The 18,045-nt window shown below is 40.9% G+C and overlaps 2 protein-coding genes across 2 annotated transcripts; both read left to right on the top strand.

The window, feature by feature from the left end:
* Nucleotides 1-2,587: 2,587 nt before the first annotated feature.
* LOC127754287 (histone H3.2) lies at nt 2,588-3,286 on the top strand. The gene has a single exon (XM_052279766.1). It carries the CDS (start codon nt 2,736-2,738, stop codon nt 3,144-3,146), a length of 411 nt encoding a protein of 136 aa, XP_052135726.1. The 5' UTR covers nt 2,588-2,735; the 3' UTR covers nt 3,147-3,286.
* Nucleotides 3,287-7,845: 4,559 nt separating this feature from the next.
* On the top strand, nt 7,846-16,273 carry LOC127754278 (ABC transporter C family member 10-like). Its single transcript, XM_052279757.1, has 13 exons — nt 7,846-8,054; nt 8,563-8,624; nt 8,784-10,819; nt 11,343-11,663; nt 11,751-11,837; nt 12,128-12,724; nt 12,801-12,965; nt 13,111-13,405; nt 13,954-14,168; nt 14,260-14,565; nt 14,838-14,901; nt 15,014-15,253; nt 15,650-16,273. Exons 2-13 carry the CDS (start codon nt 8,609-8,611, stop codon nt 15,757-15,759), a joined length of 4,452 nt encoding a protein of 1,483 aa, XP_052135717.1. The 5' UTR covers nt 7,846-8,054; nt 8,563-8,608; the 3' UTR covers nt 15,760-16,273.
* The last annotated feature ends 1,772 nt before the right edge of the window (nt 16,274-18,045 follow it).

Genomic DNA, 18,045 nt, shown 5'->3' with positions numbered 1-18,045 from the left:
CACACTTAACACCTTTCCTCAAAAGCTCAAATCAATAAAAACCGAGGGCAGCAGGAATCCACTTGCTGTGCATATTTCTACAAAATAACAGCTTGCATAGGTAGCAAAACGCTGGCTTACGATATGTGACATAACTATTGCACGAGATTGAACTGGGTAGGCTATTCAACCCGTTCAGATGATCAAGGACCCACACCCCTGCGCTTCCATTTGCTATACACAGTGCAGATGATAGCGCACGATATTGCACCGAATGGAGCCACAAGCATGACATTATTGATCGAATGACGAATCCATCAATATAAGTCCTGACACAGATCTTTAGAGCAACAGTGCCACTACTGGCAGGGCAATAATTTGCTACATGATGGGAGTACCACTTGATGATGATTGCTACTTGTCATTCGGTCCTCAATCACCAGAAGCCCCCACAAGAACACGAGCCATCCTTAAAATGGTGAAATCACTGGTACCTCAGATGATGACTACAAATTCAGCTATATTGTTGCAAAACTTGACGAAGGAATGGCAGTCTCTACAGACCCAATCCGAATGTTGCTGTACATCAACATCGTAATTGGGATATTGGGAGGCAAGCTGATTATCTCCAACGTGGTGTGCACATGACTGATTATTGGGTGCTCTCCCCACCTCCAACAACACAACAAAATCCTAAAATTTTACGCTTTGTGTCGATTCAACACCTGCCTCACTCTTTGTTTGTACCCCTATGCTTAAAAGATTTCCTTGCCATCGAAACTCTCCCAGTTTCCTCTGGCAAAACATGGATACCATCACTGCCAGGTTCAAGTAGGTAGTACCGTTTCAGCTGCTTCCCTGGCTAATCTAACATTTATATACTGTATGACCCAAGCAAAGATCCCCATATAGAAGCAGTTGGTTCGAACGGCATTTGCTGGAGCAATTCCCAAGCCCCATAAACCGCCGCAGATCGTCGCAGAACACCAACAACGCAAGAACAGTGAAGGTTGTTGCGCTCAACAGTACGGCCGCCAGACATTAGTATTGGGCCAAGTCTGAAGTCTAGAGTGGTGACTGACCACTGACCAGAGTGACCTGCAACCTCGTCGAAGCAAGGCCATCAATTCCCCTCCACCCACATCCCCGCACTTGGCATGCATGCAATTCAGGGATGACAGAACGCAAGGACGAAAATTGATACCTCTCGGTGGGGGCATTCCGCCGAACACCATCGGCGCATTCCCTCTCTCTTTCCTCTTCCTCCTCTCTCGCCTCACAGCAGCAGGCGGGAAGGATCTTGCCGCCACGGCGCGCAAGGAGAGGGGTCGCGGTCGGTCACGCGTGCTAGCAATCAGCCGTGGCGCGCACGCGGAGAGGAATCGCTAGCCACGGTGCGCGCCGAAGGAGGGGTCACCGGTTGCGGCACATATGCGGGAAGGAGTTCGCTGGTAGCGTGCGTGCGTGCGTGAGGAGGAACTCGTCGTCTGGACATGCATGGGAAGGAGCTCGTCGTGTCCTTCCCCACCCTCTCGTGAGAACCGATCCACGATTCCGTTGCCGTGTTCACGAACTCCCTGCCTTCCTCCCTTACCTTCCACGCCGAGCCCTAGTCACCATCGGGCCTCGCCTCCTCGTGTGAATCAGCTCACCGGGACGACCATCGCCGCATCTGTGTGAACGACACGAGCGTAGGGTGGAGGGTCCACCGTATATGGTTTTCCATACCACACTAGCATGTGGGCCCCACCTGCAAAAAAACCACTTTTCAAACCACCGAAGGTGTCTATTTGTATGGGTTTTCGAAGATAGAAGATGCATTATACTCGGTTTTGTAATTGAGGGAGGCCAGATAGACTTAATCCTCTAAAAAATGGCTGCCGTCTTCCGACTTATGGGCCGAGTAAATGGGCTGGTCTGGGCTGGGCTGGCAAGGGTGTATGACTTTGATGCTGAACTTCCAGTTACATACTTCATTTAGCATTGAACTTAGTACTGTGGTTAATTACTTATACCTTGACCTAAGGTGATATCATATAGAGTTTTCTCTAATTATATCACGTAGGATTGGTGTAGTAACAAGATAGTACATCAGTACATTCATTTTATATGTATACTGGTATATATCTACGTGTTTGAAGTACAACACATTAACACCCATGTTTCCTATTAGCTTAAAAAAGAATATAAACTTCTGAACTGACACCGATAGCAGTATTGGAAGATAAACACGGAAGAAACCATATAAAAGGTTCAAACATAATGATGATACAAATATTTGTTAATATTGTTCGACCGAAGTCTATATTTACGAGAGTACTAACCTTTTTCCCAAACCGTAGCATAATTACAACTGACGCGTGAGTTGTCTGGATTCGAGGTTTCGCTGCGGCGGATTTGAGCTATTGCATTGCGCGCGAGAGAAGCGATGCGATCCGCGCGCTTCCGCATCGACCAATCACAGCGCAGAGATGGAACCCCACGGATCGCGATCCGCGTGATGCCCCCCGAAAATCGCATCTCCACCGTCCATTCCACTACAATCCAATGGCATATATTTCGTGCTTCCCTGCCGCATCTCTCGCGCGCCAAAATTCCAAACCCAAAAAAAAAAAAAAAAAATCCCCGCGCGCTCTAAAATCCAAACCGCGCGCCATCTCCCTCGCCGCCTCATCCCACTCCGCCGCCGCCGCCGCGAAATCTCCAAGCCAAAGCGCCGCCAGAGAGCTCCGAGGCCTCCTCCTCCCTCCTCCGCGATGGCCCGCACGAAGCAGACGGCTCGGAAGTCGACCGGCGGGAAGGCGCCGAGGAAGCAGCTGGCGACGAAGGCGGCGCGGAAGTCGGCGCCGGCCACCGGCGGCGTGAAGAAGCCGCACCGGTTCCGGCCGGGCACCGTCGCGCTCCGGGAGATCCGCAAGTACCAGAAGAGCACGGAGCTGCTGATCCGCAAGCTCCCCTTCCAGCGGCTCGTCCGGGAGATCGCGCAGGACTTCAAGACGGACCTCCGGTTCCAGAGCTCCGCCGTCGCCGCGCTCCAGGAGGCCGCCGAGGCCTACCTCGTCGGGCTCTTCGAGGACACCAACCTCTGCGCCATCCACGCCAAGCGCGTCACCATCATGCCCAAGGACATCCAGCTCGCCCGCCGCATCCGCGGTGAGCGCGCTTAAAATTAGTTCAATAATCTGATCGCTTCATCGTTCTCAGCTACCTCTTCCTAGTAGAACCAGGATGTACTAGTAGTAGCTTGTTGCAATGAACTGTTTGTCTGATTGATTATCAATGGAAAAATGATGTTCAAATCGGGCTATTCATTTATGTCCATTGAATTGTTCGATTCGTCTTTCTTTGACGCTGATTCTTGCGCATTGATTATTATCTTGTTTTGATTGATCTTGACTTGGTTGTGGGAAAGAAGCATGCGCGACTAATCGTCGTCGGAACCGCTCTCGAATACGAATTTCGTTTCGTTGTGATTTTGTTTCGTATTCGAGGCGGCAAAAACGATGCGAGTTATGGGAGGGTTTTTATTTGCCGCCTGAAAGGGAGAATACGAATTCACACTGCTGTAAATACGGGAAAACCAAAAACACGAAATGGCTTGAAAGTTGAAACGAGAAAAAAAAAGGTCAGGCTTGCAGCACTTGGGCAGGCCTCCTTTGGAATGCCCAAAGTACGGCCCAACGAAATTTGGGCTTCCTAAACAGGCCTTCAATGGAAAAGGAATAAGTTTACCCTGGATCCCTCTATTTGTTGTTCCCTCTATTCTTGGGTTTTGGCTAATGCGATGCTTATATGGCTTCTTTGATTATGCGATGCTTACGCAGTGGTTTGATCCCGAAAAAATAATGGAGCAAAATTGTAAACTTAAAGAATTAAGCAAAACATGCGGGACCGAGGTTGCTTCTTGCACACTTTTTTTTCCAACTTTGACGCTCTTTCAAATGCATGCAGAAATTTCAGATGAACTTTGCAAGGGATCAGTAAAAATTGCCGTGGTTTAAAAGGAGGTTCGAATGTGCCAAGTCTCTTTCTTTACGAGGATACGAAGCAGAATTGCACGTCATCTCAATGTTTCATCATGCAAGAACAAATCCAGTAAAAGCGACCAAGAAACAACCGATTCCTACTAGTATTTCTCGGAAAGAATATAAAGAAGAAAATTACAAGAGCAAGAACTAAATTCTGCTTTCTGCATGCTGATACAATTCCATCGCCTTCAGATGACGACCTTGCCATTAAGTTGCAAACTTGGTTTTGTGCTACTACAACTACTACCTAGCCCGGTCGATCGAGTGACCTCAAAAGTCCTTTTTGATAGCAGCTTGACGTTGCATGGATATGCAACGCAACAAAACCAATTGAACAGCAGCCATCATCTTCACTGAGATACCACGGAGTTGTGATCTCTTGTCCCTTCTTGCGCCTGGTTTAGTTTCTAACTTTTTCTTTAAACTTTCAACTTTTTCATCACATCAAAAATTTTTCTACACAGATAAACTTCCAACTTTTTCATCACATTATTTCAATTTCAACCAAACTTTAAATTTTAGCGAGAACTAAACACACCCTTGAGCAAGTCTGAACCTGCACTTCTGCAGTCGTCGTGTCAAACTGCCGCCAAGTCCCTTTTATTCTATCCACTGTCCCTTTCTATCAATTCCGATTCCTTTTGGCAATTCCAATTTCTTTTATTCCACGAGTTCTTGTCTATTGACGACACTCCAAGTGTCCTATAACTACCTTCGTTTTTAAATATACAATTCGGTTGATTTTTCGAGATAAAAATTGATTCATTTGCTTTATTAAAAGTTTAATGTAAATATGAAAAATATAAATCATATCTTTGATAACCAAAGAAGTCATAACGAAATAAGTTACATTTGCATAGATTTTTCAAAATAAGACAAATAATCGAACGTATTCGTGTATGACCAAAAATCAATAATGTTATTTGAAAATAGAGAGGATACAGAAGGATAGGTTAAAAGTGCAATTCAAGATGGGGGCATTGACAATTTGACAGGATCTTAGTGGGCTGATTACAGGTTAGTCGTAGCTTCAGATCTACTAACCGAAATACCACTAATTTTTGGAGCAGGTACTCTGTTACTGTCGCTTGTGTGTTCCTATGCAGAATTTGATTCTTGCTAGATCTCAGAATATACTTCTTAGTTGAGCGACCTGAGATCTAATCGTCAAAAGCCTCTCCCTTAAAAAAATGTTTCACATTTATAATAAGATTTCATCCAACTTTTAAAACTTTAATCGGCAATTTTATGTTAGAATATAAGTTGATAAAATCTAATAAATTTACAATACCTTGATAGTTCTTTTCAAGACAAATCAAATTTACGAAGCTAATATTTGTTAAAGTTTTAAAAGCTTGATTAAATCTTGTTTCAATCATTAAATATTTACGGCCGGACCAAGTACTTAACAGCCAGGCAGCGCAGAATGACCGGCCAAGCTATCAAAGAAGAAACTCTGTTTGAAACAAAGTATTGGTTGACATGGAATAAACCAACTGTCCGTTTGGTTGGAGAGAGTTTGTAGGAGGGATCGGGAGTTTAGAGGGATGAGGCTATTAAGTGTTTTGTTTGGTTGGAAGACATGGGAATTTTGGTGGGATGGGGATGGGAAATTGAGGAAGGAACTCCCTCCTTTTCAATACCTGGGTAGGGGCAGGTAATTGGGAGGGAATTCCTCCTTTACTTTGTATAAGCAAATCTCAGCCACCCATTTTTATGAATGACCTAATCTCCAACTAAACTCCCTATTAATTTCCATCACCTCTACCAAACAAGATATTGGGATTAAAAATTAAATTCCCATCTTAATCTCATCATCAATTCCCTCGTGTAAACTCCCAATTCCCTTTCCTCGAGTTACCAAACAAGCCGCAAATATGGGACAGAGGGGGTAATTGCAAACTACTTACTCCCTCCGTCCCAAAATATAGTAACTTTTAACCCTAAGGATTTGTCCTAAAATATAACAACTTCTTCACTAACCTTCTCTCCCCAACCAATCACAACCCTCCACCATTCATTTTTTTCACCTACCTTCACTATTCATCTAATCACAACCCTACACCACTCATTTCTAACTAGTATTTTCTTAATAACCGTGTCCAACCCTAAAACTTCTTATATTCTGGGACGGAGGGAGTACTTTGTAAAAAGAAAACCTAACTTTGTCTATAAATCTAGATATAACATGTGTTTAGGTTTGTACTTAGAAGTTGGTTTTTATGGAGATGGAAGAATTATGAATTTGGTAAAGGCAGCAGTGAGACTAAGACTAGTTTAATTCAGAATCTAGCTAATACTATCTAAAACTGAAGATCTCATCTTGAGATTATTCAGGGGAAGCTCCGATCTATAGCTAGCTCGATCGGATGTACTCCCTCCGCTTCATATTTTTAAGTTTGACAAAATTTGTTGAAAAATATACTAACATTCAACACGAAATAAATATTTTATCAAAATATATTCAAACTAATTTGATGTTGTAAATGTTACTTTTTTTATAAACTTGATCAAATTTAAAGAAATTGAACTATGAAAAAAAAATCAGTGATGATGTACATGGCCAATCACCGGCGCATCATCAGCACATGCACAGATGCACTGCAGCACTGACATGCATGTACAAGTAACCGATCTCTGGCTCTATGCAATCGCACTAGTGGCCAAATATGTTTTTTTAACCAAATAAAAATAGGGTAATTGTAAATTTATTGAATCATTATTGCAAGACTGCCACTAGAAAATTATAAAAATACCACTAGATCTATCATTCGAGTGACATCCTTACATATTGAAAAAACCAGTGGCAAATTTGCAAAACTTTAGTGTTGAAAAAAAACTGAGTAACAGGACAAGTTCCCAATGCTTTTGAAATGATAACCAGCTAAATTAAATTATCTTTTTAACTACACGTTCCCATAAACCATTTTCTAATTATACTTTCAGCTTATGGGAAGAGGAGATATGGAAAGCAAATAAAACACGTCACTATAACTCTATAAGCAAATTGAGATAAGTGACTTTTGAAAGAAAAGATTCTAAATTGTCTATTACACATCATAACGTTCTTTTGTTAGAATTATCTTCCTGTGAAGAAACCATATACATATTTTGGTTTATGTGTCACCTCAACTTTTAGAAGATCCTCTCGTGAATCCTCGCATTATAGTTTATGGTCATTGTTATATATTGAGTGAACCGAAAAGGATTTGTATATAGGACCAATGAATGAAGTAAATCATTTTTGTTTGATAGTTGTATTAGGTAGCCAGCCCACCAAATCATCCTACTCAACAATTGGCCATGTAAATTAGACATTTCATGATGTTATACTCGTACACTCGCCGAATAGCCGTGTTTTTTTAGCCATGTTATATAAAGGATGATAATCTTTTGGGATGACGTGTTCTCACTTGCATCTTTCCAATATATTCATTAATATCATACATGCACAAAACTAGGATAACCTGGGTTTACGAAGCATACGTCTGAGAGGTTATTTTTTTTTATAAATACTCCTTCCGTTCTAAAATATAAGAACTTTTGGTTGAATGGAACACATCCTATCTAGATTCATTGTTTTAGAATGCGTCCGATTCAGCTAAAACTCGGATGGAGGAAGTATTTGTTTCACAAAATACCGTGTAACGTGTTTTTGTAGTTGATGGACTGAAATGGAACCATTAGGTAGCAAACATTTTATTCAGGTTTTTGGACACACTACTACCCCTTGTTTTTTACATATCTTTTCCCGCTGGGTCAATATGTATTTCTTTTTCATGGTTGTCATCACTCCTAGTAGAAAAAAACATGATAAGTAGACAAGTCCAGTTTTTCTGGTTGTCACTGCGGCTGCCGACGTGCGCAGTGACGCAGCATCCCTCGTCTCCGCTATTTACTCCGTCAGTTGGCCAACTCCGGCGCGGCGGCGGCGAGGAGGAAGAACACACGGTTGGAACTCGGAAGGTCTTTACACCGGGGAGAAAAAAAGAAAGGAGTGATTTTTGGAGTCGCGCTTTGGCAATTGGCGCACACAACAGAGAGGGGGTAATAAAAGTTTTCATCTTTGGTTGGTTGTTATCATCTCTCTTCTCTCGTCTCGTCTTTTCCCCTCCAAGGCTCGAGGGCACCGAGAGCTAGGCTAGCGGGGGTTTGGCTTGCCGTTGCTGCTGCTGGGCGTCAATGTGGTGGAGGGGGGTTAATTTGGGTGTGGAGAGGGGGGGGGGGGGGGGTGTTTCGACGATCGCGCCTTCTGTTCTTCTGCAGGATGCTCGCGCATTGCCTTGATTTCTCTTGGGGTTCTTGTTATCGAGGGGACGTGTCATTTCCCCCCCTCGGCGACGCGATTTTGGTTGCACTTTTGTGTTCTTCTCCTTTGGGTGAATGTGTGAGGTGGGCTGGTTGATGAACGGAAGGTTAATTAATTAATTTCTTGATTTTTTTTTCGGTGATGAAGTGAAATTTCTTGAAACTACTAATCTTCTGCAGTACAAAGTCTCTATCTAATTAACCCCTTGTTCTGACTAGTTTGCTACTTTGCTTTGCTTTGCTGCAGAAGTTAACTGTCTGATTCAACCGGCGGTGCAATAGAGATTGGACCGATGGGTTCCCTCACAAGTTAGTCGTTTTCTCACAATTTTTTTTCCTACTACACTGTTGTATCATCAATTCATCATTGGGCCTTCTTCATTTTTGGACTGACACAATTTTTTTTTGTTAGTTTTCCTACTAACCTTGATTCTTTTTTTTTTTGGTTTGGGGGTAATGATGCTTTAGGTTCTTGGACGATGAACTTGTGTGGGAGCCCAATTTGCTCCAAGAAGGATGTAGTTTCATGTGCTTTCAAGGAAATATTGGACTCATCTACTTGCATGAATCATCAGGTGGTGTTTGGCATTACTGCATTGCTCACTGTTGCACTTGCACTCCATTTGCTCATCAAAATTCCAAAGAGTAGAGCATCTGCGCGACAGCTTGCCGCGTTCAATTCACCGCTACAACTGGCTGCTGTAGTGTTCAATGGCTGCTTGGGTTTGCTTAATCTTGGCCTAGGACTGTGGATGCTGAGGATTAGCTTCAGTCAGGATTCCTCCATTTCCCAGTCACATTGGTGGCTTGTGATCTTGGCTCAAGGATTTAATTTGATCCTTACTAGCTTCACTTTTAGCGTCAGAACTCGGTTTCTTGGAGCAACATTTGTTCGATTTTGGTCAGTTGGTCTGACCATATGTGCAGCATTCATCTGTTGCTGTTCAGTTGTTTACATGGTTGAAGAGAAGGAGATCACCTTTAAAGCTTCCTTAGATGTTCTTTTGCTACCGGGAGCCCTTATCCTTCTTCTTTATGCCATTCGGCACAGCCATGATGAAGAGGGTTATGAAACAAATGCAAATGCTTTATACAAGCCCCTGAATACAGAGAAGGATCATGACACGGCTGATTCAGAGATCCATGTAACTCCTTTTGCTAAAGCTGGGTTTTTCAGTGTGATGTCATTTTGGTGGCTTAACCCTTTGATGAAGATGGGTTATGAGAAGCCCCTTGAAGATAAAGATATACCGCGTTTAGGCTCCACAGATCGAGCACAGAACCAGTACTTGATGTTCTTGGATGAGCTGAATAGCAAGAAGCAGTCGGAGCCACATGCCACACCATCAGTCTTTTGGACTATTGTTTCCTGCCATAAGAGTGGGATTCTGATCTCAGGTTTCTTTGCATTGCTCAAGGTTCTCACCTTATCCTCAGGCCCATTACTTCTCAAGGCATTCATCAATGTAACACTGGGGAAAGGGACCTTCAAATATGAAGGAATTGTTCTGGCTGTGACAATATTCTTTTGCAAATGCTGTGAATCTTTGTCGCAGAGACAGTGGTATTTCCGCACTCGGAGGTTAGGCCTTCAGGTGAGGTCATTTCTGTCAGCAGCTATTTTTAAGAAACAACAGAAGCTATCGAACTTAGCAAAAATGAAGCACTCTTCTGGAGAAATAATGAATTACGTGACTGTCGATGCCTATCGCATTGGGGAGTTCCCATATTGGTTCCACCAAACATGGACAACAAGTGTCCAGCTCTGCATTGCTCTGGCAATCCTGTACAATGCAGTTGGTCTTGCAATGATATCGTCATTGGTTGTCATCATTATCACTGTAATCTGCAATGCTCCACTGGCAAAACTGCAACACAAGTTTCAGACTAAACTTATGGAAGCACAAGATGTGAGACTGAAGGCGATGACTGAGTCTTTAGTTCATATGAAGGTCTTGAAATTATATGCTTGGGAAACTCATTTCAAGAAGGTCATTGAGGGGTTGAGGGAGGTTGAGTACAAGTGGTTGTCAGCATTCCAGCTTAGGAGGGCATACAACGGTTTCCTGTTCTGGTCGTCACCTGTTTTGGTTTCTGCAGCAACATTTCTGACATGCTATCTTTTAAAAGTTCCTCTGGATGCTAGCAATGTATTCACCTTTGTGGCAACTCTACGTCTCGTGCAAGAACCAATCCGACAGATACCAGATGTTATTGGAGTTGTGATTCAAGCTAAAGTTGCTTTCACCCGGGTTGTAAAATTTCTTGATGCTCCTGAGCTGAACGGGCAACGTAGGAATAAATATAGAGCGGGTGCGGAGTATCCCATAGCACTAAACTCCTGCAGCTTCTCGTGGGACGAGAATCCATCAAAACAAACTCTGAGGAATATAAATTTAGCGGTCAAAGTTGGGGAGAAGGTTGCAATCTGCGGCGAGGTAGGATCAGGAAAATCAACACTTTTAGCTGCAGTACTAGGAGAAGTACCCAAAACCGAAGGCACGGTAAGCTTTCTTTGAGGTTATCTTCATCCTTTATGAAATTGAGAATCATGCAAAGTGTCAAGTTGGGGATTCACACTATGTTCTTGTTGTTCCTTCTGGATTGTATCTTATTCATTGTCTAAGTTGGATTGTCGTCGGTATAATTGTTGGCACTTCGCTTCCTAAAAGGCACTTTGATTAAATCCATGCTTATCACTTATATGTTTGCAAAATCTATAACATTTATAAACTTTATCTCTGTGGAAGGTGTAAATTGTCTTCAATCAAAATTGCTAGTTGTATGCAGTTGATGACCATAGTTTCCAGGCTATTCTCAAAATATAACATGGCAAAAAACTGCATCATCAGGTTTTGAATTGTTTCTGGTCCTTGTACAGTGCTATTTCTTCTTAATATACACACCCAAGTTTTTGGATTTTCCAAATATAGGTTCTACAAAGTATGACAATTTTGCTTGATAATAGTTGATAACTTGAAGTATGTTATTTAGTTTCTTTTCTGATGAAGCTATTTAATGTTTCAGATTCAAGTTTGTGGGAGAATAGCATATGTTTCTCAGAATGCATGGATCCAAACAGGAACTGTGCAAGACAATATTCTCTTTGGATCTTCGATGGATAAGCAAAGATACAAAGAAACACTTGTGAGGTGCTCTTTGGAAAAGGACCTTGCAATGTTGACACATGGAGATTGTACTCAAATTGGGGAGAGAGGAGTAAATCTTAGTGGTGGTCAGAAGCAGCGTGTTCAGCTTGCTCGTGCACTATACCAAAATGCAGACATCTATCTTCTTGATGATCCTTTCAGTGCTGTTGATGCACATACAGCATCAAGTCTTTTCAATGTAAGGATCTCAAATTCATAAAGAAGTGTGAAATAGAGTGCTATTTGACCATTTTTTTTAAAAAAAGATATATATATATTTTTGTAGGAATACGTCATGGGGGCTTTGTCAGACAAGACTGTTCTTTTGGTGACCCACCAAGTGGATTTTCTGCCTGTGTTTGATTCCATTCTGGTTTGTGTACACAAGTGATCCTAGCCTCCCTCTTGTCTTTTTGTGCATTTGCACACATTTTCCAGAAGCAAGTTTTCATACTTAATATAGTTTTAACGTTTCAATCTTATGTCTAGCTAATCGAATCATTATACGAAATAGAAATGGCAGTAGTTCCCTTTCAACTACTTGGACAGGGAAAAAATTCTCAAATAGCAAATTTATGAATCCGTGCCTGCAAGATCCAAATTTATTTTATAAACTACATTAGTTTACCGATTTCGTCTATGGATTTTTTTTTGTTATGGCAGTTAATGTCAGATGGTGAGATTATTCAGTCAGCACCTTATCAAGATCTGTTGGCATGCTGCGAAGAATTTCAGGACCTTGTAAATGCCCACAAAGATACTATAGGAGTGTCAGATATTAATAACATGCCCCTCCACAGAGCAAAGGAAATATCAACAAAGGAGACAGATGATATTCATGGAAGCAGATATGGGGAGTCTGTGAAGCCATCACAAGCAGATCAGCTGATAAAGATAGAGGAAAGAGAAATAGGTGATACAGGTCTTAAGCCTTATACACTGTACCTGCGCCAGAACAAAGGATTTTTATACGCATCTCTCGCCATTATTTCCCAGATAATTTTCATATGTGGGCAAATATCACAAAATTCATGGATGGCTGCTAACGTCGAAAACCCTAGTGTTAGTACATTGAGGTTAATAGTCGTGTACATTGCTATTGGAGTTTGCTCAATGATTTTCTTGATATCTAGATCTTTATGCATCGTAGTCCTTGGGATGCAGACTTCAAGATCCTTATTTTCGCAACTACTTAACTCACTGTTCCGTGCACCTATGTGCTTCTATGATTCTACTCCTCTAGGAAGGGTATTGAGCCGGGTAAGAAATCTTAAAGCATATGTGAAACATTTGGATACTTTCGATTAGTGGATTAAATTGTTGATTCCTCATGCAGGTCTCTTCAGATTTGAGTATTGCTGACCTTGATGTTCCATTCTTCTTCATGTTTAGCATGAACGCCAGCTTAAATGCATATAGCAATCTGGGGGTATTGGCTGTTGTCACATGGCAAGTTTTGTTTGTCTCGGTGCCAATGATAATTTTAGCGATTAGGTTGCAGGTAATTTTATGTGAGTTTTATTCTTTATGACTACAATTATTGGGTTATTTCATCTACTATTTGGTGTTCTCTGCTGCTGTTTTCATTTACCATTTTCTGTTCAAACTTGTTATCTACTGAAGTCTATTAAAATTTGGTTATGCAGAGGTACTATTTAGCTTCGGCTAAGGAATTGATGCGGATCAATGGCACTACCAAATCTGCTCTAGCCAATCACCTAGGTGAATCAGTTTCAGGGGCTATAACAATAAGGGCCTTTGAGGAAGAAGATCGTTTCTTTGCTAAAAATTTGGAGCTTGTGGACAGGAATGCTGGCCCATACTTCTACAATTTTGCTGCAACTGAATGGCTGATTCAACGCCTGGAAATGATGAGTGCTGCAGTTCTTTCCTTTTCTGCTTTTGTCATGGCGATTCTTCCTCCAGGAACTTTTAGCCCTGGTAAGCTGTTTGTGGTAACTGCTAGCATCATTACATCATTTCATATATTGGACAAATTTAAAGTGGACAACAGGCTATAGGTTCATTGATGCTGTTTTTGTTTGCAAAGAATGTGTTGTTAGGTCTCCAGAAGCCAGAGCATCCTGAAATCTAGTCATGTAGTCAATCCTTTATGATAATTCTGAGTTACGAGTAGGATTAGAGAGTAGAATTACCCCTATTTTTATGAAAATGCAAACTACTTCTATATAATTATCCTACTTGGCACTGCTGAGTATTAAATGCTGGCATTTCTGATGTACCACATTCCACGATTTATGTGGAACTTTTCCAATTCCTAGGAAGTAAACTGTTTACTCAAATCCCAGCAATTTCCGCATTCAAGCAAGCCCTAAATGCCTGCATGTTCTGGGAATAATGGAGTTTTAATGGCACTATTAATATTTGTGTGTCAGAGTCAACTAAATGTAAGCATTTGTTAATACATATTATGAAGAAATTGATATTGTCACCCAAAACGCTAATCACTTCAAATCATGCTTGTGCAGGTTTTGTAGGAATGGCATTGTCCTATGGTCTATCCCTGAACACATCTTTTGTTTTGTCTATTCAAAACCAGTGCAACCTTGCAAATCAAATCATATCTGTGGAAAGGGTTAACCAGTACATGGACATCGAAAGTGAAGCAGCAGAGGTTATCGAAGAAAATCGGCCAGCACCAGATTGGCCCCAAGTTGGCAAGGTGGAGCTTAGAGATTTGAAGGTAAATTTATTTTCATGTATGGTTGGATTACAAGGGAAAAACCATTTTTGTGTTCTAAAAAGTTGTTCTGCTATTGATTTTCATTCAACAGATTAAGTACAGGCAAGATGCTCCTCTTGTACTGCATGGAATTACTTGCACATTTGAAGGTGGAGACAAGATTGGTATAGTTGGTCGGACAGGAAGTGGCAAGACAACTTTGATTGGTGCTTTGTTTCGTCTTGTTGAACCAGCTGGAGGGAAAATAATCATAGATTCTGCGGACATCACCACAATAGGCTTACACGACTTGCGTTCGTGTTTGGGCATTATTCCGCAAGATCCAACACTTTTCCAGGGTACTGTAAGATACAATCTAGACCCTCTTGGGCAATTCTCGGATCAACAAATATGGGAGGTAATATGTGTACCCTATAATGTAATTCACGTGTTTTTAGTTGTATTCAACAATTGGGTCAGCTTACCGTGAGAAAAGATTACTTTCAAAGAACCAGATGTAATGTTGAAATCATGAAAGTTGTCCTCTTTTCTTGACAGTGACGATTTATTCAGTTCTCTGTGATTAAATACCCAAAGGTTTTGAAAGTTTATGCCAGATTTAATCAGTCCTTTTTATGCATATGGAGACCTTCATAGATACCACTGATGATATTTGCTACTCTATTGCAGGTTCTTGACAAATGCCAACTTCTTGAGACTGTCCAAGAGAAGGAACATGGATTGGATTCACTTGGTAGGGGTGGTATTTACCATTCTTTTTGTAGATATCTTTTGTCGTACTAATGTTGTAGCATAATACATGGAGCCACCTTATTCATAGTACTAATTGTGATATTGTCATATAGTTGTGGAAGATGGGTCGAACTGGAGCATGGGTCAAAGGCAGCTGTTCTGTTTAGGACGTGCACTTTTGAGACGGTGTCGCATCTTAGTTCTTGATGAGGCAACAGCCTCCATAGACAATGCAACTGATGCTATCCTTCAGAAAACAATCAGAACTGAATTCAAAGATTGCACTGTTATTACTGTTGCGCACCGTATACCAACAGTTATGGACTGCACTATGGTCCTTGCAATGAGCGATGGTACGTTTTTCTTATTGCCTACTTATTAGAAATATATTTTATCCGCTTATAATCACTGTCTAATGGATCAGCAGTTCAGCACTGCTTATTCTGGAATATATGAATAATACTTGAAACTATATGTACTTTAGTATGGTGAGCGAATAATTCTGCTCCCCCCCCCCCCCCTTCCCTTTAATACTGATATGTGATGCTTTCAACCTTTCTTTGAATTTTCCCAACAATGTATCCATACTAACTTTTTGTACTAATGTTGTACCGTGAACACTAACCAGCGACTAAAAACATATAATTACCTGTTTTCTTTTTGTATCAATTGTTCTAGATTCTAAAAGAATGTCTCATGATTAGATGTGTTTCCATAAATCCATTCGACTAAACTATATTCACTTCCAGGGAAAATGGTGGAGTATGACAAACCTATGAAGCTCATGGAAACTGAAGGATCTCTCTTCCGAGATCTTGTCAAGGAGTACTGGTCATACGCATCGAATGGAAATATTTAGGTGAAAATATGCACTCACATGCTGCAGCATCTTGCTAGGAGTTAACAGAGGCAGTCAGAAATCTGTATCCATACTCAAGAGGAATTTTCATCTATTTGGGGTCTGAAGAGAAGACAGTGCCTCAGCCAGGTATTGTCGGAAAATGTGTTTCGTCATCTAGTTGTTACCTGAAATTTTGAGCAATATATGGTGCAACTTCTGTCCATGGGTGTTCTGCAAATGCTTAACAGAGTAAATCCACAAACATTTCCTTGCTGAAGTGATCAGATGTACGAAAGGTTAAATGATGAGATGTTCATCAATTCTGTAAATCATGCGTAGAATCAGTACTGTGCAACTGGAGATTTGTACACTACTTAGAAAAAAAATTCAATATATGTGATCTTTATTTATTTATTTTTTGGCATAGGAACCAAATTTAAAGTGTGCACACACAAAAAATGCTTCAATCTGATGTGTGATCTGTTTTTCCATAGCCAGTAAATCAAATCTTGTATACATTATTATGTAATAACCTCTTGTTCATTTCTGTGAATTTAGTACAGTATCAATCTTTATGATTTGGATATTTTATTCTATCTCCAAATAATTTTATATGAAAAAATAAACTCAGGAACAGAATCACCAGAAAATCACTCCAAATTCTTTCGACCAAAGGAGCTGTAATTCTGAGTTTGAATGCATTTTCTTTTGGGAATACGCGAGACACGCATTTTTTATTAAGAAAGAATAAATGTATGCACAATGCGGGCAATTCGAATGCATTTTCATGCGCAAATTTCAGAGGAAAGCAACCCCCGTGTACTCTTTAGTGCGGTATATATCGGTCGCATCAGTATGTATGACAGTGTACATATCGAGAGAGTACTTCAGAATGACAGAATGCAGCAACACATGAATCGGTTGATAATCGATCACTTCTGCTTTTCCCTCGGTTCCTAAATATAACCATTTTTAGGTTATTTACCAAATATTAAGTTTGAGAGGGAAATATTTCTTTTTGTCATAGATCAAATTTTGAATTGTTGAATTTTCTTCCTAAGCAACTAATTGACTGAAAATGCTTAAATTCCCGTGCGTTGAAATCAGTGTCCCAAAAATATTTATATTGCGTACAAAATTTAAATAGTAGAAATACTAATATTTAGAAACGGAGGGAGCAGTAGCTAGCTAGCTAGAGGTCTTGTGTGTTGTGTCATCCACAATCCTACCCACTCGAGGTTAACCAAGAATCTCTCCTGCTTTCGGTGCTCGATCACCCTCATTTTCATTTCACCTTCCTTTTCTTGCCATTTCTTTCATACCCATCTGGACTTCATGAAGACGATCTCTCATTATTCTTTCCTTTATTTTTATTTTTTTTTACCTTTCTTTACTTTTCAGACGCAGACAGCCATCTCGCACGCCATTCAGAAGTTCAGAGTGCTCTCACCAAAGTCTCTGAAACTTCGTACGCTCTCACACGCGTAAATCGCTCGGTTCTCATTCATGCGACGACGCTGATGTAATGTAAGCAAAGCACCTGATAGGCGACATTGTTAGGTTATTGTTTTGAGCTCTGAAAGTGAAGTCCACTCCACTGCATTGCCCCCAAAATCTTATCTTCAGTGCAAGTCAAATGATGAGAAAAGGTTTGAAGAAGACGTAGGTGAGATCTGAATTTCTGCCTGCCGAGGTAATGTTTAACAGTTAGTGAGCAGTGGCCATTTGGGCTTCTCAACTGCAGAAAAGGAGAGATCAGATGTTGTCAACTGACATGAGCTGGTAAAGGTTACTGGTACAAAGTATTACAGTATCATGACAACATAATGATCATCAAGTTAAAAGGTGTTCACGATGTAGCAAAAAAAAGTAGTTTCAGCAGTTAGCTAGTGCTCTTGTAAACCTTTGAATTGCTCTGGAAACTTTAGCTAGTGCCCTTCTTCATGTAAAATTAGCTAGTACAAACTCATTAATTACAAAGTAATTTTGCCGAAATCCAGTAAAATTCTTGTGCTCCAAAGGAGTCGTAAAAATGCAAACTGCATTTTGATCAGGAGTTTGCGTATCCGACACCTGCCACCTTTTCTTAAGGTGCAAAGCATTCTAGCACACTGAGATCAGATATGCACTCACTTACAAAAAAGAAATGTAGAAAATAGAAAAAGGTGATTACCATGAGGTCGCTTGCTAGAAATGGAACCTACACTCACCCATCACCAATTTTCCAAAGCCTATACAGTAGATTCACCTCGAAACGGAGTGTCGGCAAATGGAATAAAACGAGCCAAAAAAAATTTCAGCAAA

This window comes from Oryza glaberrima, chromosome 11 (assembly GCF_000147395.1).
Source record: "Oryza glaberrima chromosome 11, OglaRS2, whole genome shotgun sequence".
Taxonomy (NCBI): domain Eukaryota; kingdom Viridiplantae; phylum Streptophyta; class Magnoliopsida; order Poales; family Poaceae; genus Oryza; species Oryza glaberrima.
This window is presented reverse-complemented; position numbering and strand designations above follow the sequence as displayed.

What these genes read in the sequence shown, in the direction of transcription:
- LOC127754278 (XM_052279757.1), top strand. An exon ending in ACATGGATTGGATTCACTTG is followed by an intron (nt 14,902 to 15,013) that starts GTAGGGGTGGTA and finishes ATTGTCATATAG; the next exon opens with TTGTGGAAGATGGGTCGAAC. An exon ending in GGTCCTTGCAATGAGCGATG is followed by an intron (nt 15,254 to 15,649) that starts GTACGTTTTTCT and finishes ATTCACTTCCAG; the next exon opens with GGAAAATGGTGGAGTATGAC.
- LOC127754287 (XM_052279766.1), top strand. Translation starts at nt 2,736, where the DNA reads ATGGCCCGCACGAAGCAGACGGCTCGGAAGTCGACCGGCGGGAAGGCG.